At 53.8% G+C, this 22,401-nt stretch overlaps 6 protein-coding genes across 6 annotated transcripts; 2 read left to right on the plus strand and 4 right to left on the minus strand.

Moving 5' to 3' along the window:
* Positions 1-4,985: 4,985 nt before the first annotated feature.
* On the plus strand, positions 4,986-5,882 carry CTAM01_03100 (uncharacterized protein; the record flags this gene model as incomplete). The annotated part of the gene is made up of 1 exon (XM_060519137.1): positions 4,986-5,882. One exon carries the CDS (start codon positions 4,986-4,988, stop codon positions 5,880-5,882), a length of 897 nt encoding a protein of 298 aa, XP_060386136.1.
* A 331-nt stretch (positions 5,883-6,213) lies between these two features.
* CTAM01_03101 (uncharacterized protein) lies at positions 6,214-6,465 on the minus strand (the record flags this gene model as incomplete). The annotated part of the gene is made up of 1 exon (XM_060519138.1): positions 6,214-6,465. One exon carries the CDS (start codon positions 6,463-6,465, stop codon positions 6,214-6,216), a length of 252 nt encoding a protein of 83 aa, XP_060386137.1.
* A 1,587-nt stretch (positions 6,466-8,052) lies between these two features.
* On the minus strand, positions 8,053-9,111 carry CTAM01_03102 (uncharacterized protein; the record flags this gene model as incomplete). Its single annotated transcript, XM_060519139.1, has 3 exons — positions 8,053-8,549; positions 8,632-8,704; positions 8,773-9,111. The coding sequence occupies 3 exons, from the start codon at positions 9,109-9,111 to the stop codon at positions 8,053-8,055; spliced, it is 909 nt and encodes a 302-aa protein (XP_060386138.1).
* Positions 9,112-12,553: 3,442 nt separating this feature from the next.
* CTAM01_03103 (uncharacterized protein) lies at positions 12,554-13,849 on the plus strand (the record flags this gene model as incomplete). The annotated part of the gene is made up of 1 exon (XM_060519140.1): positions 12,554-13,849. The coding sequence occupies one exon, from the start codon at positions 12,554-12,556 to the stop codon at positions 13,847-13,849; it is 1,296 nt and encodes a 431-aa protein (XP_060386139.1).
* Positions 13,850-14,261: 412 nt separating this feature from the next.
* On the minus strand, positions 14,262-15,386 carry CTAM01_03104 (uncharacterized protein; the record flags this gene model as incomplete). Its single annotated transcript, XM_060519141.1, has 1 exon — positions 14,262-15,386. The coding sequence occupies one exon, from the start codon at positions 15,384-15,386 to the stop codon at positions 14,262-14,264; it is 1,125 nt and encodes a 374-aa protein (XP_060386140.1).
* Positions 15,387-19,267: 3,881 nt separating this feature from the next.
* Positions 19,268-22,048, minus strand: CTAM01_03105 (PHD-finger domain-containing protein; the record flags this gene model as incomplete). The annotated part of the gene is made up of 4 exons (XM_060519142.1): positions 19,268-19,846; positions 19,902-20,330; positions 20,387-20,548; positions 20,600-22,048. 4 exons carry the CDS (start codon positions 22,046-22,048, stop codon positions 19,268-19,270), a joined length of 2,619 nt encoding a protein of 872 aa, XP_060386141.1.
* Positions 22,049-22,401: the final 353 nt, after the last annotated feature.

Raw genomic sequence — 22,401 nt, forward strand, 5'->3', positions numbered from 1 at the left:
GCATTTACGTGGCTCCCGAGCCCCCCCTCAGGTCCCCCCGTCAAGGACCCGTCAGGAAGGGGGAAGGCTCAAGGGAGGTTCTATCCAAGTTCTAGAATGCCATTAGAAGGTTGAGCTTAATCCCACGGCAAGTAGGGGGGGGGGGGGGGCAGAAGAAATCTCCCATTCTCCAAGGGGATTACTGCCACAGCTCAGGGTTTTGTCATTCCTTTTTGGAAATTAGAAACCCATAAGTTGCGCGCGCGCAAAGCTACCGAGCCATGGACCATGGCTAACGGCAACAGGAGCCCACTCCCCATTCCCAACTACCGGGACGGGATGCTGACTACCAATCTCTCTGGTGAGATTACAGCCTCTCATCGATGTTCGGTCTCGCGGAGCTGCTTGTTTGCTGTATTGTAACAACGGGTTATTATGCTCTCAGCCCGGCAGACATGTGAACGCCTGGCCAAGAGGTGATTTGCACACCCAAAGGCTGACGGGTTGGTCCATCGTCCCGCCTCAGATTTTCCGCCTCCCTTTTCCCCAGCCTCGTCCGGGTCAGAAAGGCGCAAGTTAGGATGAACTTCTCTTTTCAGCCTGCTCAGTGGGACTTTGTTATATTTGAACCGATTATCGGGAAACAAGAGTGTGTTGTGTGTTATGCAACGGAAGCTGACCTCCCGCAGGTAAGTGCCATGAAGCAAACGGTTTGCCGGTGGGCTGGGCTGGGGAGAAGGGAGGGAAGGGCTTCGTTTGCTTTGTTTCGATACAGAATTTCCGCCTGGCGCGCGCCCGTTCTTGTCTTACATTTCCGAACATTCTTTGATGGTATTCCATGTTGTGACGCACAATGCCGTACTATGATGTACGCTTCTACCTGCCGGTTCCGGCCAGTCTCTATTCTAGCTCTGTTCTCCTCCCTTTCTTCCTCCTCAGCGGCTTTTTGGAGTAAATGGAGACATAAGAGTTGTCGTCTTTGCTGATAATACGCAGTATCAAGCTTCTGGGCATTCCCCGGTGTCCTGGAAGGATGCAGCAACTACCCACGGGTATCAAACAGAGGAATGTTGTGGCTTTCCGTTGGGCGCCGCGTCCTGCCTGTCCTACATCTTTCACGTGGCGGGCAGACATTTCATCTTCTCTCTATCCTTCCATACCACCGTCGATGTTGTACGTGTCCAACCAATGGACGGGAAGCTTTCCATCTTTCGTTCCTCGCTTTGTCCTCGCGAGATCGCGAGAGTAACACATACATCGCACACACGCGCGCACACGCACAACGAGATTTCTCCCACGCTCGTGGCTTGAAGCCATGTGGTGCTCAAGTCTCACAATGGAATCATAAACAAAGTCTAGTCTGTGGCGAATTGCTTAGGGTAGTCCACGGCGTCGCTGCCTGACAGCTTACTGGAGGGGGGGGGGGGGTCCACGCCATTGCCATGCCTATAGACTGATTAAAGACAGGTTTCCGCTCTTCCGAGTACGATCTAAACGTGCCGTGGCATCCACGCATCTCGGGCCCCCCCTTTTTCCTTGTCTGTCTTCGAGGAGACGGCTTTTGGCGTTTAAACCAAGAGATTCACTGGGAAACCATCACAAAAACCACTTGTGCTGTCCCACCGCGCCCACCTACCTAGGTATTAGGATAAGTCCATCGGACGCGGGGCTTAGGAACCGCAGTCCCGGGTTGAATTTTGTGCCTCTGCTTCTTGACTAAAGGTAGTTGACGGCGGCGGCTATCAAAGTCTAGACCAGCGCAGCACAGATGTGTTCCTATCTTTGTTGGGTTTACACCACATTAGCCTTGGCTGCCCGCTAGAGGGGGGAGAAGAATCAAAAAAACAGCGTGCCTGGTTTTAGGCCGGCTTGCATCGTGTGCCCGTTTCTGACCTGCTGTTTTCCTTACGCTGCTTGATACACTTTACAGCCTCCATGGCCTGATTATCTGATCCCACGTAGGTACTCACAGACATAGAGTCGTTCACGTGGCTCAGTGAAAAGGGGAGAAGGCGAACTTTGTCCGGATTCCGTGTCGTGCGTGTGCGTAGCGGGCAGCGAAGTCCGCCGTCTGATCGAGATGCCGGGAATTCAGGTGGACACGTGCATGCTCTCTCCGGATTTAGGTTAAATGTCCTTTTTTCCCCCCCTGCAGGCTAGTTCAATCGGAGAAAGGAACTGGAACGGCGGAGAGGCATTCTAGGGGTTCCGATCTAGAGACACGTTCTCTCTCTCTTTCTCAGTCTCAGGCTGTCTTCCCTCTCTGCCTATCCCTTCACGCCCTTGTGTTAGATGCCGTTCGATTTGCGTGTAAATCCGTACGGTTGCCGAACAAGCACCGGATCGACAGCGCCAGCGATTTGCGTGATCAGCAAAAGCCGGGGTGTGTGTGTGTGACTGTCGTGCTGTGTAGGTGTGTGTGTGCGGAGAAAGGGAAAAAAAAAACAAGGAGATGCCCCGGGTCTCTAGGCAATGCGACGATGGCCACACTTTCCATTTGCATGGCCCGTGACCGCTCTTTTTAGCTCTCCCTTCTTTTCCTGTCTGCCGGGACCAGCGTTGCCCGCAGGTTCATTTCACGTTGCTCTTTTCGTAATCGGCGTATCGGCAGTTCAATATGAAAAACGAAGGGGCCCCACGCATCGGGGCTGGCGTGGACGACCTCCATGGAGGAAAGAAAGCTATTGTTTCTTGGTCGAAGCCTCGGAGAAGAAAACGAACTAGGGTAGTGCGTTGTATCCCGAACTGCGTAGAAGACGAGCAGAAAAAAAACTGAAGTCCTTTTCTCCGTACGCTACGTTTCCTAGCGTCCAAGTTATCGGTCATCTTCCGTATCGTGGGGGGGGGGGGGGCAGTAAGAAGGGGGATGAACGAACTACCAGTACCACCATCACCACTACTGTGACCCGTCAAACTCGTCAAGACTTATCTCGAACGAGTCTTTGCCGCACCACGTTGCCGGATTCTCTGCCCTGCGACGTTGGACGACAGCTTAGCTAGCGCTGTCTCTTCTTTTTCCCTTCCCTCCCCTTTTGCCCTCAGGAACGTCCGAGCATCTTGCGGCCAGACTTTTTTGGACGCCATGAGGACATCGAGCGGCGGGCGGCCGAGGCCGTGAACCCTTGGCGGAATCCATTCCGATCATCGCCAATCGCCGGTTCGGCCGCCGGCGACATCATCGACTAAAAACCCCGGGGGGAAGGGGAGGTGGGGGGGTTTAATTCTTCCCATCCGTAGAAGCAAGCCATGGTTTTGGACGTACTGCAGAGTTCCGACGATGACATGTCGCGACTGACTCGACCAGGTGGCAAAAATTCAATCAGCAAAGATGATGAAGGATTGGGAAGAAAGCACGGTCACAGGCGAAGGTGAAGGACTGCTACAATAGCTTAAACCCGGTGGACGAGAGAGAGTGGTAGAAGGGGGAAAATGGTCCCCACACTCCGAAACCGAACAAACGAAGCCGACGCCGACGGTGTATACGATCGCCCCTTGCAGGATTCGCCCGGCCGGCGCATCGTCGACATCGGCCGGGTCCTCCCCCCCCCCCCCCTTCCCCCGATTTCCCCAGAGCCCCGCCGGACGCCAACATCGTTTCTCTGCTGTGGTTCACACTACGCTTCCCGAGTGAGAGAACGAAGGGGGGGCGAACCAGCGGGCGTGTGTTTGCTGTACATACGAGACGACGGCGGACGCACGAAACATTTGGATTGCCGGGTGGTTCCCGATAATCTCAAGTCAGCCAAGACCCTTTCTTTAATGCCGTTCTTTTTCGTTTAGTATGGCAAGGATGTAGACCTTTCCCCCCTCTCTTTTGTCGTATATCTCTGTGCTGTGTTGGCATGATGATCTTACACATACACTCATCACGGGTAAGGCATGCATATACAAACATGCTGTTACAGTCAACACATATCCATGATAGACAAGCACGCACACGGGACGGGATGCTAGTTACTACTGCGACTATTATCTCACCTCCGTCCCTGGACCTACCATAGACGCAACCGAGAAACGGCACGTCAAACTATGAATGGTATCATTGAGACAATGGACGCTACGCTGCGTGGAAACCAGCTGGGACCCTCGGACCCTTGAGATGCAACTTGGACTCCAAGGCTCTTCACCTTACGGTCCTTACCTTTCTTCCCGTCTTTCTTGTTCCTCCCAATGACGTACGGGTAATGCTCAGCCGCCCTTTTTACACACCTTGGATGGTGGGAGGGGGGCAAGTCGAGTAGACCGCAAGAAACATAATCCCGCCTCAGAACCGCGGGCCAAGGCTGCGAGGGTAAAGCTTGAGCCAAGCAAGTCCAAAGTCAATCTGGGGGTTTCGTTCAAAGGTCAGAGAGGAGGGGGGAGGGGGCTGTCTCAATGCTTCACCGTGCACCGCCCGCCCAACCAGCGTCCCAAGTGAGGCTCAGCAGAGGGGAGACAGAAGAAAGTATGGACGGAAAGGCGGGAGTGGCTGGATAGGGACGGGGAAGATGGGTTCGGTATGCGCGGGTACGTCGTTCACACTTTCGACGGGAGCTTCGGGCGTGTTAGCTACCACCACCAGCCTTACCTTTCTTTCACCAACCCCCGCGTGTATGCGTTGTCACCAATATTCCGTCTTCGCCGGTTCGTCGTTTGTTCTCTGGTGTTCGACAACGAAGAAGTTCCCACCCATGATAACCCGGGGCCTCCGCATCAGACATACGCGCAAGTGCGAGATCCGTCGTGCTCGTCATACCTCGTCGGAGAAAGCTGGACCTTGAGTGCATCCTGCCCTGAGCGTCATCTGGTGCCGAGTCAGTAGAGGCTCCAGTTCGGTTGTTTGATACAGATTCGCTTCCCCCCTCCATCCCCCCTTCGACGTCACTTTGGTCTTTGCGGCCCAACGTACGCCTTTACCCTATCCTGTCAAAGAAAAGGGTAAGTCGCTAATAGCTGTCCTTTGACAAAAGCCTGCGGCGACCTTATTCCTCCACTCTCCCCCTGGATCACATATACCCCCATCAATGATGTTATCCTCTAAAGTATACTCCCCGCCAGAAACGGAGCGTCCGGCTCTGCAGCTGCAGGAGCTTCAGGACCTGCAGAAGCAACATAACCAGCAGGTGCAGGAGGTGCAACGGCAACAACAGCAGCAGCAGCGACAGCAACGACCACTAGGCGTAACGGGACTGGGAGGTCTTGCGCAGGGAGTAGGAGAAGCCGAGTCGACGACCCTTAACAACGGCGGCGAGCGCCCTGTTCGGGAGTTCAACTACAACGGACGAGTCCGCAACAGTGAACGAGCCAGTGTCCGAGCAAGCTCTGGCGTCCTTGGTCGACAACACCCTCACCGTAGCTCCTTTTCCATCTATTCCAACTATTCGTCCTATTCCTCCTCATCAGACGGAGGAGTAGGAGGCGGGGGCGGGGGAGGAGGGGCCCGAGGCTCGGTTCCAACTGGCGCCAGAGATGGAGGGGCAGCACCACCAACGCACCCACCACCACTACCACGTCAACCGACACCGACCCCATACACGGCGCAACAGCCGCGGCGTATCCCCATGATGGATATGGTGACGCCGCAGGCGCCGGGGACGGCGGGCACCGCCGGCACCGCTAACACGGCGGGGACGGACGCCACGGCCGTCGCCGGGACCGAGGAGTTTGTGAAGCGGCAGCCCTCGCAGCAGCAAGTGCGGCATCCGCCACCGACGTACGCCCCATCGCAGGATCCGTATAGTCGTGTGAGGTTCGCGGACGAGGAGCGGAGGCGGGAGGAGGCGGCAGCGAGAGCTAGGGCGGGCCATCCTCATGGACAAATCGATATGGCGCAGATCGCGGGCGGGCACAGCATGCGTGCCCTCTGGGTGTTTGCGTGCTGTGCCTTCTTCTGGTATCGGTGTTTGATGGATGAGGACTTCTGACGCCGTCTCTCCCGTTCTGTCCGACGCGGACTCTCTTTTCTTCATTCTTCTTTCCTTGGCTCTCACTCTCATCAGGTTTTCCTTCTCTTCTTCTCCCTTCCTAGCGCTCGTTCCATTCGTTACCTCGGCTCGGGGGCGAAATGATAGGAAACGTCCACTCTAGTGGACCACGGGCTGCGCTCGGCATATGTTTCGAACTTGTCGCTGACTCCTGGCAACGGATGTCGGTGCTACTTTCCTTTTTACATCTCTTTCTTTACCTGACACTTGATGTCGATGACGAAACGAATGATCGAGCTGAACAACGCATCTTTGATGGCCAGGGAGGAAATTATTGGATTTTCAAGAGGAGGGAAAAGGACGAAGTTGTGGCGAAACGATGATGACTTAGAAACGGCAAGAAAACAAACATGAATGATGATAAGATGGGAAACAGCAACGAACAAGAGAGGGATGGAACACACGAATTACAAGGCAACAACGGTAACAGGATTATATATACACACACAGAGATGATAAGGCGACCAACAGGAATACTGAGGACAGAGGTATTCGCTTGAAGAATATAAAAAGAAGCTGGCATACCGGGAGTTATGGGGAAGGATGCCTGAATTATGGGCCATATGGGATCTGCTTATGATATAGATCAGCTGTACTTGTACCACACAGTATACTTTTTCTTCTTCTCCGCTTGCAAGCAATTCAAAGCATTTGGCTGACTTGCACATGAACTTCCAAGGAAGGGGGGGGGGTGAGCATGACGACGACAATGATTTGATATAAGTCCGCCCGTTCGATATCGCGCACGCAATCGCCGCCCCTTGTCCATGTTCGTCCCAGTTTCTAGTGAGATCTAGGGAGGGTTCAAGCAAGAGAGCGGGACGAGCATCCCGAAAAGACGGCTGGTAGAGGTACACGGCGAGCCAACTTGCCGCCCTATAGAGTTTTCTCTCCCTTGCCATCAGGAGGGATGGGAATATTTGGCTAGGCTTGGGTTGCGGTTAGGTGTCCGTCCAACGGCTCACTGTTCATCGGTCCTCTTTTTCTCCCTCACTTCTTGGTGGAAGTAAAACCTCCGATTGGAACCAGAACGAAAACGTGGGATCAATAGGTTCATGCTAATGCATGGTCATTGTATGTTATGTATCGTGTCGCAGGAAAATGGGGAAGAGGGGTAAATAACAAAGAGAAAAAAAAGGCGGGACCCTTGCTTTGCTTCCCGCTTTCTTGATGCGCAGGAATCACGGAGAATTTTCGAGACAAGTTTTGGGGAGACGTTGATGTCACGCTGATGTCGACGCCTCGGGATTGAGTATGTCCATGTTGACGCCGAATTTCTGGGGCAATCTGGTGCATGATATCTACATGCTTGGCTTACAAATACCTCTCTTTCCTTAAGAAGAGGCATGTGTGGTGGAGTTCGTGATGTCGTCTCATGATCATCATCATCAGAACAGAAGATGTTGCCTTTTGATCGGACATGGCTTTTCGAATTCCAAAGATTAGGCACACCGCACCAAAGAACGAGTGCATTTCGGATTTGACATCCAATATCTTCCACGAGACTACTGTAGTCGAAAGGGGAATCGGTGGCAAGTTAGGACCTGCACATTGCTCGACCTTGGATGTTATGAGTACGCTCTCAGTAGTGAGCACGAAGCAGACAGCCGCTGTGTGATAACACGGACTTTTGTCTTCAAGTTGCCCTGCGTAACATGAATTGATGTTCGGCTGATAGAACGATTCACCCACAATTTCCGCTGTCTCGCGATGCCTGGTCCTAGACATCTAGCAATGCCCAACAGCGAATGCTGATGACCACAAATCCACTCTCAGTTCTGAACAAGAGAAACGATCCGTCAACTTTGTTATACGGTTATGGTAGTAGACATCAGTATGTCTTGTTGGCTCCCTTGTGATATTAACCAGCCAGGTAAAGCAATTGTGGCATAGAGTAAAATTGTTGACTCAAGAATCTTCGTATCAGCAAGTGGAAGAGAAACGTCAATCGGCAGGGAAAATTCTACGAGATTTGGCTTCACTCGGACATTGTACAGCCTGCGTATTCTTCACAGATCATCTACTCTTACGTGCGTCTGAGCTATGCTTTGAGTCTAGAGTGGAACTTCAACGATATTTGGGGTGAGAAGCTGGGCATATCGTCGCTTCATCACAGGGCATGTCCTATCCGCCCTTCAACCTCCTTCATAACCCAAAACGCCTCAAGCACCTCCGTCCTCGCCTCCTCAATCAGCCCAGAATCCTCACTTTTCGCAAGCCACTCGAGCCGATCCATCCAGAATCCCCACCGCTGGAGACACATGATGGGCGGACCCTCGTACAGAACCCCCTGATATGCTATCGCTTCCTCCGTCAAGTCCCTCTCATACTCTGGCATCTCGGAATAGCCAACGTTCTCCCGCGCCCACCCGAGGAGAGGCCTCGCGCTCTGACGGATCCATTCACAGGCGACGCGCAGCCGGCACTCTGCAACCGCCGGGATGGGGCTCGGCTCCTCCTCAAGCGCCGAACGCAATGCGTCCATTGCTTGCGTGTGAAGGCCCAAGACGCCCATTCTCAGTAACATAGCGCCGAATCTGTTGATGTTGCGCCATTCTTGTGCGTCTTTGGAGGTGAAGCTCTCTGTTGTCGCTTCTTGAGTTGGGTCTTGTTTCGCGTTAGGCCTTCAGTTCCGCACGCAGCCTAGTCCCTCTTCATGAGGGACGACAGTGGTTCAATTGCAACTTACCACTAAAAGAAGCCTCAACGGCCATGTAAAACAATGGCAGATCTTTCCAAACGCGTTGTCTGTCTTCTTCGTTCTGTCAGGTTTGAGATGATCAGTCGTTTGTGGTTCAATTTTGAGTGCTCGTTAGCGAAATACACTTACACCCCAGATGTCGATTTCACCTTTTGCACATTGCTGCAATGCTGACAGGGTGTTGACGAGATGAGTTTGCGTCTCTTTTGTCACGTCATGACTGGTTGCAATATCTGTTACGAGGCTCCAAATGACATAGAAGTAGCCTTCTGCCTCTTTGCGCTGTTCTAGAGGAGGGCACAGAGCGTCCAAGTAGAATGCAGCCTCTGAAGCGGTCTCCCAACTGGTCGCTCGAACGTCGTAGGCTAGAATATCAAGAATTTGAACCTCTACATCTGAGAGGTCTAGTTTCTTCAACAGATCCAGTTGGCGCAAGATATTCTCAGCTGCAGGGGCCTTCTCTTCCATATTCAATCCGGCCAGTGATGGGCCAACGAAAGAGGTGGTGATGATTTGGGCTCAACGCTCGGAAACAACGATCGAACGGGGTGATAGAGTCCAAAAAAAAAAAAATCCAAAAAAAAAAAAAAGCAATAGACTTGATTCCGGCTAACGGCGTTTCGCTCTGATGATTCCTGGTATGAGTTTAGAAGTTAGAGATGGAAAGAGGATGAGTGCAGTGAAGTCGGGGCATCAGCCTCGAGATCCCGCTTTTCCGGGCGGGCGTCACCGCACGCGACTGGTCAAAGCCATACTTAAGCGTCCAACGACCAACAAAACTGGAGCTGATCCTTGGAGTCCAACACTGCCGCTTTGCTCTGGCTCTAGTAGCTGAAGATATCTGAGTTTGTTTCTATTCGTTGACGGAGCTGCACGGCGCTTCAGCGAGTGGACAGGCGCGCGCGGAAGTGAAGCCTACCTTCGTCTCCTTGCCTCGGTGGAACGAGTCTGTTTCGCGATTGCTATCTCGTGACATCAATGGCAGAAGCCAAGCTCTTCGAGATGACGAGTCACAAAATTTGGACCTTGTTTGGTTCTTCAGAGACCGTCTGGTCGCATGAGGTACGCCAGCGGGCGTAGTAACCCAACACCCGGCCCTGTTCGCGCCTTTTACAATGAAAACGACCGGAGCACATTCGACGTCGGATACAAAGATGTGACCCTTGCACCGAGAGGCCCGCGAAACGGCAGGCAGCACGGAAACTCCAACTTCAGTTTGGCAACGCATCATCCGGCGCCCACACACGTTGACTGCAGCACTGTGAAGCGTTAGAGTGCCAGGAAATGAGAGGCGATGTTATAGGTCTTGTATTTTCAGAACGGGTACTGTGTGAAAATGACGATGAGGATATGGGCCAATAACATGTGAGATTAGTAGAATGATATAGCAGAATGATGTATTTGATTTTGTATTTTTACCTTATCGCTGATCGCTCGGGTGTAAAGCGGTTCTCGGGAGGCGGGATGACTCAAAGTTACCAAGAGCACAATGTTGGACATGCAGAATGATATATAGCGAACAAAAGTGGTGCATCTTTCAACAAACACCGTCCGTTGTAGTCGATGGCCGAGCGGTACGATTCTTGCCCTTGAATGGGTGGAAGCGTATGTTGGCTCACGGTCCTACATCATGCCATGGATAGTTTGTTTTTTATGGCATCGTTCTCCATAGTGATTTTGGTGACGAGCGATGTTTATGATGTGATACCTGCCTATTCACACATGTACGTTTTTCTACGGAATACGATGATGGGCTCTGGAGGTTGCGAGCTCGAATCTACGTCGTTTCTCTCGTTTTTTGCTTCTCATGTCTCATGCCGCGCGGGCGTGTTTGACTGAGAACCTCGCGATGGAGTTGGCATGTAGGTGCGACGTGTCTCTTGAGGGACCGTTGTCGTGAGATTGCTCTTAGATAAATTCAGTGACGGCCAAAGCTATATCCATTCCTCCAAGGTTCGCGCGATTGGCTTTGCAATTGGATTTTGGTAAGGCAACTTGCCGCTTAATCGAAAGATTTAATGTTCTGAACCTCGCACTATGAGAAAGAGTCATTTCCAAACCTGTCCGCTTAATGCTCACCCGTAAAGATCATGTGGCCAGATAACAAATCTACAAAATAAGTCTTGACTGCCACAATCCCCGATCTAGAACCATTTTGAAGGGAGCAACCATCGCCCGCGAATGACTTTTTCCGTCCATGTCTGCCTGGCAGGCTGCCATCCAAGCCTTGCCTTGTGCTGCCTGCTAGAGCCGGACGCCCGCCCCGGCCCCGCTTTTCCCGGGCCGAGACCTTGAACGACGCAAATGCCCCCCCCCCCCCCCCCCCCCCCCCCCCCCCCCCCCCCCCCCCCCCCCCCCCCCCCCCCCCCCCCCGCGCACCACACCCCCCCCCCCCCACCCGCCCCCCCACCCCCCCCCCGCCTTCCCCCGGCCGACCCTGAACGCGACACGCCCCCCCCCCCCCCCCCCCCAAAGCCCGTATAAGCCTGGACCACCGCCACCGTGTGCTAGCCTCGGGCGAAGCAAACAGTCAGCTCCCACCGGTCCTCCCAACCACGGTCAGAACAAGGTGTGGCACGAGAGGAGGGGGTAAGATGATGCCGAATTGAGTAAAAAGAGAGCATGCACTTGTGACCAACATGTTTCTCCACATCCCACTTTCCAGACCCCAATTTGGGGGGCTTAGATACGTTGTGACTAATCGCCCTGGCTTATGTCGATCCCGGGGTCCTGGTTGTGGTAATCCCGCCGAGCCCGTCCAACGACGCTCCGCGGTCAACCAGCCTGCTGGAACAAGAACAGAATTGCCAGATCATCTCGACACATGCGACCATACCCACTGGAGAACTCGGGATCCCGTCCGCTCTCCCATTGATAAACCAGCGAGGGCCAGAGTAGTAGTCGGGTCGGAGACGACCGGCGAATGCCTGGTGTTGCATGTTTTATTTTTGATGGAGTTTTGTCCCACGCTTATGATCTTATGGATATTCTCGGGACAAGCAAGTAAGAGGATGTTGGCATTGTGTGAGTGTGTATGTGAGAGAGTGTGATAGTGATAGTGGATGTGTGTGTGTGTGTGTGTGTGGGTGTGGAAACAGCCAGCCATCCATCACCGTGCCACCGCCCGAGGCACAGGAAGGAAGAGAAGGGCGGAGAGCCGGGGACCGGGGAGCCCTCAGCCCCGGTCCGAAGGTAACTCTACCGCGGACCTGGAACCGGATTCTTCAACAAGACCGAACAAGTCTCAGCCCTATGGGCTTTGGGGGCCACGAATTGATTGGCCTGGGTGCGTTTGCGAACCAACAAGCGTCTGCTGTGCAGTTCCTCAATGGCGATAGGGCTGAGTTGCGTGGGGGCACCAGGGGGGGTTTTCCGGTGGGCTACGGCGATAGCCTAGTCTCTTCGATGGGACGCCTTACGGGCAGTGTATCGGTAGTTTTTTCTTCGTGTTGGAGGTGGAGAAGCTTTTCACATCAGGTTTTTGCGTCCCTTGGCCTCTGTCCCTTGTCTCCGGAGTGGGAAGAGGCCCCGTTTCACATCCGGATTAGGAAGCGATTGTGTGCCGATATGATGACCGTTATCAAGTCTGAAAGTGACAAGTTGGTTTGGATGTGATATCGTGTACCTTGGATGACATCAAGTTCTAGGCTTCCTCTCGGTCTTTGCTGAGCCTCGTGACTCGAAAGTCTGCTGGTGGTACGGCTTAGCCCCTCGAAGGATGGCTATAAAGCTCTCAGTTCCAAGCAGTGGCCAAAGAAACGTTTGAAGCCCAAGACATTAAACCAAATCCTGCTGCTCTCACTTGTCCACAGCAACCTCTTCTTCCCCTCAAAGAGTTCAATTACACCATCATCCAGTCATACTACTCCAGAGTCCAGACAACTGGATCTACGTTGGCAAGCCGTAAATCATGGCGTCCCCAATCGCTGAGAAACATACCATCCAACACACCACCATCCAAATCCCAGATTTCCTAGCAGACTGGCGCCGACACCCAAGCTGGCCATCTCCTTACCCCCCAAACAACCACCCAGATTCCCAGTACATCAAGGCCGAATCCGAGAGCTGGCTGCGAGGCTACTGCCACAGCAACGCCAAGCCAAATTCCATCAACAAGGGCATCAACGAACTCTTCATCTCCAAGATCATCGCCGGCGACTTCCCCGAGATAGCATGCATTATTTACGCCCACCAGCCCGCGCGCCACGTTCTTCTCGCTGCGCTCGTCATGCTCCACTTCTTCGTCATTGACGAGTTCACGGACAACGTGGACGACACGGAGGAGGGCGAGGCCCAGGTGCGGAGGCAATCTGCCGCCATGGTCCGCGCGTTTCGGCATCCCGAGGAGATTGGGCGAGATCGGGACGGAGACGGGGACGACGAGGTGTGGGTGGGCGTCCGCATGGCAGCCGACATTGCGATACGCTATCGCAGCGACGCCGTGGGCGGCACGCTCGACTCGTGGAACTTCTTCGTGGACAGTTTCGCAGACTACCTCGACGGCGTGGGCGACGAGGTGGCGCTCCGGAGAACGGGGCCGAACGGGGAGGTGGGAGGGCACAACTGCGTGCCGAGCCGGGAGAGGTACATCGCCGTCCGGCGGCGCACCATTGGCGTCCTCCCGGGCATGGCGCTCCTCCTCATCGACCGCGCCATCCGCCCCGGCTTTTTGCAGAGTCCCGCGGTGGACTCGCTGCTGGGTCTCTGCGTCGACGTCATCATCAACCAAAACGACATTTACAGTTTCGATAAAGAGCAGGCCAAGGGCGAGGACGGGCATAATGGCGTGAGGGTTCTCATGGAGGAGGACCGGATAGGTGCGCAAGAGGCCATGACGAAGCTGGGCGAGGAGACTAGTGATCTTGTGAAGAAGTTTCTTGGAGCTTGCGAGGGGCTGCCGATGTTGGAAGACGAGGTTGATGATGTGAATTTGAGCATATTGCGGGACGGGTGCGTTTCGTGGATTTTGGGTATGGAGGTTTGGTCTACGCTTGTGACTAAGAGATATGGGATGCAGAGGTTGGATGGGGAAAGGAGGTATACGCCCACGCCGAAGAAGGGGATGGAGACGCAGGTGAAGGAGCAGGAGAAGCGACAGGTCCTGGAAGCTCAGGGGTCCCAGTTGGCTCGGGAGGGAATGATGAGCTTAATGAGAAAGTTGCCGGGGGATTTGATGTCTCTGTTGAGAAGGATCTTCGGTCTGTAGCAACACGGTGTTTGTTAGTTGGTGTTTTGATGTAAAAGATTGCCTATTTGGAATAGCGGTTTGTTGTTTAAGATCTTAGTCATTCAATTGAATATGAAAGACGACAAGATCTCAGCCTCATGTCCGGAAAATTGAGACTTAATCTTAGTCAACTTCACCAATCTCACCAACCCAAGGACGTAACCTGCGCCTCGCGCGAACTACACAAAACATCCAGACCTCACTTACAATGAAGGAGGTTCTCATGTACTAGTATACATGTCTTTGATAAATTGCCAAAAATTAACAATAAGATATGGGGTATCGAGTTTATATAAGCAACACAAACAGACCCTTAGGCCGAAGCGACGGGAAACAAAAGACTGTGACACAAGGGGCACACTCCGCCACCACTCCCCTCCCAAAATCTCACTCACTCCAGCTCAGCGACAAAGGGCCCTTGCAGCGTTGCGCCACTGTTCTGCTGACACCCATTTCGCTGGTGCTGCTGCTGCTGACCAACATCACCTCCACCACCACCACCTCCTCCTCCTCCCACTCTCCCTCCCGCGTACGGCGACGGAGGCAAAGGTTTCGCGTCGTATGCGTTGTTATGGCCGGACAAGAAGTTGACGTGCGCGTACCCGTTGGCGGCGGACGGTTGCGATTTGATATCCGGCCACGACGGCTTCTGCTGATGTTGATGTTGGTGTTGATGAGAAAACGTCGAGTCAGTTTGGTTAGTGGTGCGGCGGACACGGAGGGGTTCCGGGTATGCGTTTTGTGAGGTTTGGGAGCCGTCGCTGGCTGGGGGCGTCGGTGCCGGTGTTGGTGCGGTCACGGGTATGCTGTTGTTGGGATATGAAGGTCTATATGGGAGACTGATTTGGTTGCCGAAGACGTTGTTGTTCGTGTAAGCCGGGTTCGGGTATGTTTGTTGATGCTGCAGCTGCGTGGCGCTGTGCCCGCTGGAGCCGGACCTGACCGACCCCGGTAGTGAGTTCTGACTGCCGTGCCGTTGATGCGCGGCAGCGACGACGGTGCGGTGAACCTTTGTCTTTAAGCGGTCGACCAGCAAACCATGGCTCTTCTTGAGCGTCTTCTTGACAAAGCTCGAGGTGAAGACGTTGCAGCGCATATCGACGTCCTCGCGGATGTAGAGCCCCGTGAGCGGGGCGCCGATGCCGAGCTCGACGGGCTCGACGGGTTCCCCCGGCAGGGAGCCGGCGACGGTCCACTTGTCGCGGATCTCGAGGCCCATGGGCGCGTAGCAGTGGGTCTGCAGGCCGGTGGGCAGGTCGTGGAAGCAGCATGTGTAGCTGACGTTACCCGTGGCCAGGCCGCCGGGCAGGTAGGAGATCTCGTCGGTGAGGGAGTACCACGCGCAGGCGTGCTCTTCGGGGGGCGCGTTGGGTGGTGGCGGGATGAGGTGGCGTTCTTTGATGAGGGGGTTGAGGTCGATCATCTCGAGGTGGTTGTGGAGGAAGTCGAGGACGGCATCGCGGGTGATGCCTGGGGGTAGAGGGGAGATTGTGGTGAAGGTTGTGCGTTTTGACATGGTTGAGGGAAGAGAGAGACAAATAGATGTGTTGGTGGGCGGAGGGAGGAGGTTCTCTGTTTAGATGCTGGTATTCGACCCCATATGCAGAAAGTCTGTATCTGGAGACGAGTTTGAGGGTTAAGATGTGATGTGAGTTTAAGGTTATTGAGCTTTAGTTTGGGGGTGAAAAGCAGCTCTGTTGCGAGGGCGGATATGGGATGGAACAAGAACGAGAAAATGGAATAGATTTGGTGTAGAGGAGTCGGTTGAGAGGTTAGGTAGGTGAGTAAGGTTGGTAGTGTAGTCCCAAGAATTCGGGTCTGAAAATCGAGAATTGAAAAGTCAAGTTTGCGGTAAAACGGTAGATGGAAGCCCGGAAGGGTATTGAAATGGGGCCTTGCCAGGTTATGCGGTGGAAGTGGAAGCGATGCGTTGTGGTTCGGAGGCAGTGCCAGCTTGGCACGGAGACGGAGGACGGAGGCGCAGAGGGCGGCCGGATGAGATTGGCTCCGCGAGGCGTAGCTGTGCGTGGTGGGCGGTGATGGCACGGTGAAGCCCGACTACCCACACTATCCGTACGGATGCTTGTGTCTGTACCGCAGTAAGATATACTGTGTAGTGTGCACTAGGTATGTGTGCCCCCTTGAGCTGGGTTCCCTGCCGGAAAGGGTTGGAGCCGGTAAAAGACAGGGCTCTGGGTAAGGGGAGCAGGGCAAGGATTCCGGTGAAGAGCAGGATTGGAGGTGAGGAAAGTCTAGTGTCCGTGGGAAGAAACAAGAAGGGGCACTACCACGGAGTTGTTTTTAATCAAGGCTAGGTAGTTGAGTGATGTAAGGCAAGGCAGGTATTTTGGGAGTGTAAAGTTGTAGGAGATTTGAGAGAAACGAAATAGACTCGGGATGACCTCGAAGTAGGAAGGGATATGTACCTTGGGTATAGTAGATGGCAAACCAAGGATGATGATTGATCAAGAACAGCGTCAGAAAGACGGAAAGAAAATCAAGGCCAATCACTGAAAAGAAAGCGGCGGAGAGCGGGTAAGGAAGGAACTGATGCCAGTTCGTTTAGTACTTGTAGCCCAATGTCACTTCATAAAAAAGATGCGGTCAACCTCCTAGTTTTGTTTTCCCCCCAGCTTCGGAGGGAATCACAAATTGAAAATTAACGAGAAAATCTCATCAGGCGGACGGGACCCATGCACATCTTACCTCACACCTTTTTGGCTGAACTGAGGTGTTCGTACTTCTGTATGCGTACAAAAGTCGTCGGGGGCCACGGGATGGATTGGGATGGCATGGGGGGAAGAAGCATGGGCGGCCGCCGCCCTTCTCCCTCACTCTCTCACGCACGCACGCACGCACACACACACACACACACACACACACACACACACACACACAAAGTACCTTACTGTGTACATAGAACAAGGGGAGTCGGTGGACAAGTTTCTGTGCTGCCACTAAAACCAAGGCAGGCAGGCAGGCAGCTCGGCTCGGACGTTTCTCTTGTCTTTTTCTGTCGTCCCATCAGCTCAGCCCCCTTCCCCAGACTCAGAGACAAAAAGAGATCATGCGGCTGATGTGTCCCACTGGATGTTTTCAAAAGACATTGTGTTCGGGTGGTCCAGGAGTCCTGGGGGGGGGGGGGGGGAGAAGAAGATGGATCAAGACTGCCCTGGTGTTTCTCGGCACATGGCTAACTCGGATCGATGACAGATGACAGTGGCACCTGGAGGACCCAGACACTCAAAACCTAATGGAACTCAAAGAAAAGGGAAACACACCAAAAAACCTCCCCAAAAACCCACCAGATTGGATGCCCGTGTGCGGAATTCAACCCGCCGCAACGTGGCGGCGGGCGGCCGCCGGGTTCCCAGACTTGTGGGACCACCCTGTACCCGATGGACGACTGATCACTAAAGGTATCCGTACCCGACCCCGTCTTTGCCTGGAAAGTATCGAGACGGGTGCTGTCATTGGGCCGATGCAACGATTCAATCAACACCAAGACGTCCAGTCCCGAGCTGCAGGGCCCTTCCGTCCAGCCAAAGTACCTACACCAACAACCACGCGTGTGGCTTGCATGCTCTCTCTCTCTCTCACCAATCTCCATCTTTCCAGCATGAGCGAATACGAGAACAATGGGATTCTTGATACAAACGCCTCTTTTTTCATACCTATGTAAAGCTACAGGCGGTGCGCGACCATGCGCACTTCGGAAAGGATCCAATGAGGTCCAGACTTCGGTAGATGAGGGCAGTGGAGATGTCGTGTACCTTAAATGTAGGTAAGAAAAGCCTCTTTTGGGAGGGAGCGGCCGGCTTACATCTCTTGGCACGCGGCCGCCCGAGGGAGGGACGTCACTGACACCTCCAACGTCGTTTAAACTACCACAAACTACCTACCCGAGGCGGCCGCCGTCCCTTGGCGCTTCTTGACTAACACACTGGACCTTTCAGACTGCACTCACCGTCTTCTTACATTCGTCAACCAGCCTTAGAGAGGTAGACAAGCTGACAACCGCATTTGATCATGCTCATTTCTCACGCAGTCTCACGCAGTATCTAGAGAGATAGTCTGTCCTGTCCTCCCCCTACCTTCTGACAGGCCATCACAGCCCATGCACTGCTAGGATGATCAAAGGTTTCACGAACCCCATCATCCCATTAGATCAACCACAACCCTGGCCACTCCAGCCTCCCCTCCCTTCCCCCTCCCGCTGCCTCCTGAAAATCGCTTACTTATAAATATATCCCCCGGCCAGAAGGGATCATACTCTATCTTGTTCAGCACGTGTTTCTCCGCGATATCGTGACATCGTGACATCGTGACATCATCTAAATCCATGTCTTCATCCATTCTCCGCTACGGAGATGTGGTTATAATTCCGCCAGACACTCCCTTCTTCAACCCACCCTGCCTCGTGACCGGGGTCATAAGTTGACCGCATACAGTATTCAGGTGCCTGTCTATAGAGAAACAAGAAACAAAACGCAAAAAGTGCAAAGGCGCACCCAAAGTGCCAAAGATCTTCATACTCTGCATCTTGGCCTTCGCCCCCCGCGTCCGACGACGACGACGACGTTACGGCCGTTACGCAGCTATCAAATTCCCCCAAGCAACAACCATCATCAAACCTTCAAACTACCACACTGCACTACCACAAACCAATTTAGACTTTAAACTAGGGACTTGACAGCAGACCATAACCAATGGAGTCCGCTTCGGCTCATGATACACTCAAAAGACATCGGTAGTTCACTATACTATTACAATCACCTGGCTGACGCTACCCGAAATGCGCTACTCTCATGATCACCAAACATAAAAATCTCACAAAACCAACCGGCCCAGAGACTTGGAGAACAAAAGTAGAGAGATAGAAATACTGCCCGCCGTCCTCGTATTCCCCTCTCTTCACACCTACATCTTACATCCATAAGCAGACTGCATTTCCATGATTCCAAACAAGCACCCAACGACACCCCGACCTTGACAAAAGCAGCCTAGACACCGGGCCGGATCGTCTCCCTAGCGCCGCGTCAAAACAACTACCTGGTCCAAACGTGCCTACTTGCCTCCCACGCTCCCCAAGGTAGATATTCGCCTGGCATGTCTGGCGTCCTTACTTGATAGACAATCAGACCACCTTATGCCAACCACGCCCTACGAATCGTTAGACCGCGCCGTACTCATGTGGCGCCAAGCCCTGGGAACCAGTTGTGGAAATGAGATCGCCAAGGAGGCGCTCAACTTTCAGTATCAGCAGCTCCTTTGCCTCCAACTACTGTTACAGGTCCTAGGGGTGCAAATATGGAAGCCTAGCAATGGCTCATAACTGGCGTTTTGCCTGATTCTATACGCCCTGGTCATATCTTCATCGGAGGATGATGTTCACGCTCAAATCTCCTTACACCACCGCGCCAACACGTTGTTCAACTTCAACCCCACGGGAATCTCCTCGGGCGCCATATCCACCTTCCACATCTTCCCCTCCAGCCCGCCGTACCCCGAAGCCCGACCCGTCCCGAGACCCGCCGGCACCAGCAGCCCCAGGGCAACGAGCCTCTCCCATGAGAGAACAGCCACACCGCGGCCCCACACCCGCACGCCGCCGCCCAGGGCCAGCAGTCCCGAGCTGGCCGACTGCACCCGCTGCCGACCCATCAGTGAGCCGTACTCGTCGTACACCATTGCAAAGTTGACCGTGTCTGTATGTGCCACAATGTCCAGTCGCGCTGCTGCGATGAGGAGGCCCAGGTCCAGCTCTGAGAGCGACGACAAAAGGTGAAGCTTGGAGTTTGGTGGCGAGAGAGAGACGACCGGGCCGCTGGGCGTTGGCGGAATGACGAGATCTAGAGATGTAGACGAGAGCGCGGAGAGGGGAAGGATGCACGCTGACAGGAATGCCGAGACGGATTTTGTCGTTGCGTAGTGGTATTGCAATAGACTTTGGAATGCCTTTTCTTTGTATAGAACCTGTGGAAAGGTGAGTCAATCTTCAGCCCTCCTGCAATCTGGCCTGGAAACATACCTCAACCATAGCCTTCCAATTTGCGTGGAAAGCTTCGTGTCCATCAACACTGACATCGATGCCCTCGAAGTCCATGTCCTCGTCATCGACGCAAAGGCCCTGCTTGCATACTTTCCAGTATGCCGGCAAGCTTTTTGGGAGGGACAGGTAGACATAACGGTGGCTGAAACGACTCTTCACGCGCTTTTCCAGAGATTCTACTACGTCCATGCGTGTCGTACAGCCCAGCACCGCGATAGGGGCTTTACGCGCCTGTGCAATATCAAATAGGTTGTAGAGCAGCGTTTGCCGGGGATGCGCTGCAAACATGTCAAACTCATCAATGATGAAGACGACCGCTTGCGACGTCACGCCCTCTTCCGCCTGTGCCATTTCCGACGGGTGAGATAGCAGCGCAAGCAGCGAGGCCATTGTGTCGGCGTAATTTGACTACACGATTCGTCAGTTTCTTTGGCCTTATCTCTTGAGCTATTGGGACTGCAAACCCGAGCATTGGCCTCGTCCTCCGCCTCCATCTCTTTGCCTAACTGCCGCCAAATCTCTTTCAGGGCCAGCTTGTCGTCGGTGTGAATGAACCCGCTTAGTCTTACAACATGGAATTCCTTCTTGTGCTGCAAAGACAGGTCGTCGACTATGCTCTCGAGGAGCTGTTTGATATTAGAACAGCACCGATGCAGTGTGCATAAGTGTTGACTTACCGTGGTCTTGCCGCAACCCCTTGCCCCTATTACGAGCATGGAGTTGCCCTCCCCAGCCAGTACCGTCTGCTCTACCAGCCGATGCGCCTTTTCGTAGGCGTCATCCTGGTCAATCAGCTTGATTCGTCGGCGACCCGTACACCGGTCTAGTAGCACCCTTTGCAGATTGCTCAGGTGTTTTGCGAAATTGGGAGTCTTCACCGCCTCGTCTGCTGCCACTGCTCGCGACTGCTTCTGCCCAACGCAATCGTTGCAGAACCAGTCTCCCCGGGGAACCTTGGGCACGTTGTAGCATTTTTGATGGAACGCCTTATCGCAGCCATCACAGAACAAAATTCTGTTCCCAGGCTTGGAATCGGGCTTCGTGCATATCGAACAAACGTCCTCGTCTTCCTCTTCCTCCTGCTTTGACGCTTCTGCTACCGGTTCTTCATCTTGCTGTTCTTCGACCTCTGACTGCACATCTTCTTCCTCCTGTGACTCCTCATCAATCACCTTGGGCGGCGCCTTTCGTGACTTCGCGGTCTTCGCCACTACTACTTTTGCTTCAACCACCTTTTGTGATGGTTTTCGGCTTCTCCCAGATTTTGTCGGAAGATCCTCGAAAAACACCTCCTCTTGAGCCAAAGCACTAGCAGAATCGAACGCTACGCTCTTACTCCTTCTCGGCGTACCGTCCCGCTTGGACGGTGTCAAGATACCTTTCAGAGGCATAGATATGTTGCGGTTCGCCTTCCCTGTAGCCTTTTTGGACTCCGGCACTTCATTCGCAGTGGCAGAAGATCTCGCGTGAGAAGTCGGAGTCGCAGAGCGACTCGCAACCTTTTCCACATGCTCGAGGGCTTTCGCTGTCAGAGTTCTCCGGCGTCCGCTTGATCGTATCTGCGAGGAAGACTCCTCTGTCGAAGCAACCTTCTCGTCCTTTCCCAGCACCTTATTGATCTTGCCCTTTTGAGGCTGTGGCTTCTCGATGGTCTCCCCTCCATTGACCTCATTTACATCGTGGCCGGCCGCGGCGTTGCTCTTTCTCTTCGTAGGGCTCGCTTTTTGCGAGTTCACCTCCTTCGGGCTCGAATGCAGCTCATCGTCGGAGCAGGGAATATCGTAAATATCAACGTCGACATTGCGGCGAGGCGGGATCGGAACTTTGGCAGTCGGTCGGTCAACGCTTCTTACATTGCGGATTCGACGTGGCGGGTTGTCCTCGGGGGAGTCTGGCACGTCATATGCCGAGACGGGCGAGGATGTGATTTTACTGCGAGCGGACTTCTTCAGAGCGGATGAATTGACCCCTGGAGTACTTTTGGGTGTCGTCGGAGAAGAAGCGACAATCGGGTTGCCGTTGGCGTCTAGCTTCCGTTTCTTGAAGCTCGATGGGATACTGTGGTCTGGTTTCGCCGGTGTGGCACGACTGCGCTTGCGGCTCTCCGTGCTGTCGTTAGCACCCATTCTCCAGGATTATCACGGATACAGGAGATCACGCAACCCGAATCAGCACAAAAGAAAGGGTCGTTTCGCGAATCCGAGTCAAGAAATTGGTGGATGGATTGACAGCTCCTGAAAACTGTTGGAGGTTACGGATCCCACCAGGAAATTTGGAGAGTACCTAACAAGGGTCCAGCGCGTTAACAACCTAGGTACCTGGGTGCACAACCGCGTCGGATCCTGGCAGGTACCGTCATAGCGTCCGGGGCGGTTGCCCTGTCAACGAGAATGACACAACCCTAGCTTAAGACTCAGAGCCTTACCTCTCCCATCCATGCGATCGAATGAAAGCTGGAGACCGTAACAGCCGGCCCTCA

The sequence above is a fragment of the Colletotrichum tamarilloi genome (genome assembly GCF_030869305.1).
Source record: "Colletotrichum tamarilloi strain Tom-12 chromosome Unknown Scaffold_7.1, whole genome shotgun sequence".
Classification (NCBI taxonomy): domain Eukaryota; kingdom Fungi; phylum Ascomycota; class Sordariomycetes; order Glomerellales; family Glomerellaceae; genus Colletotrichum; species Colletotrichum tamarilloi.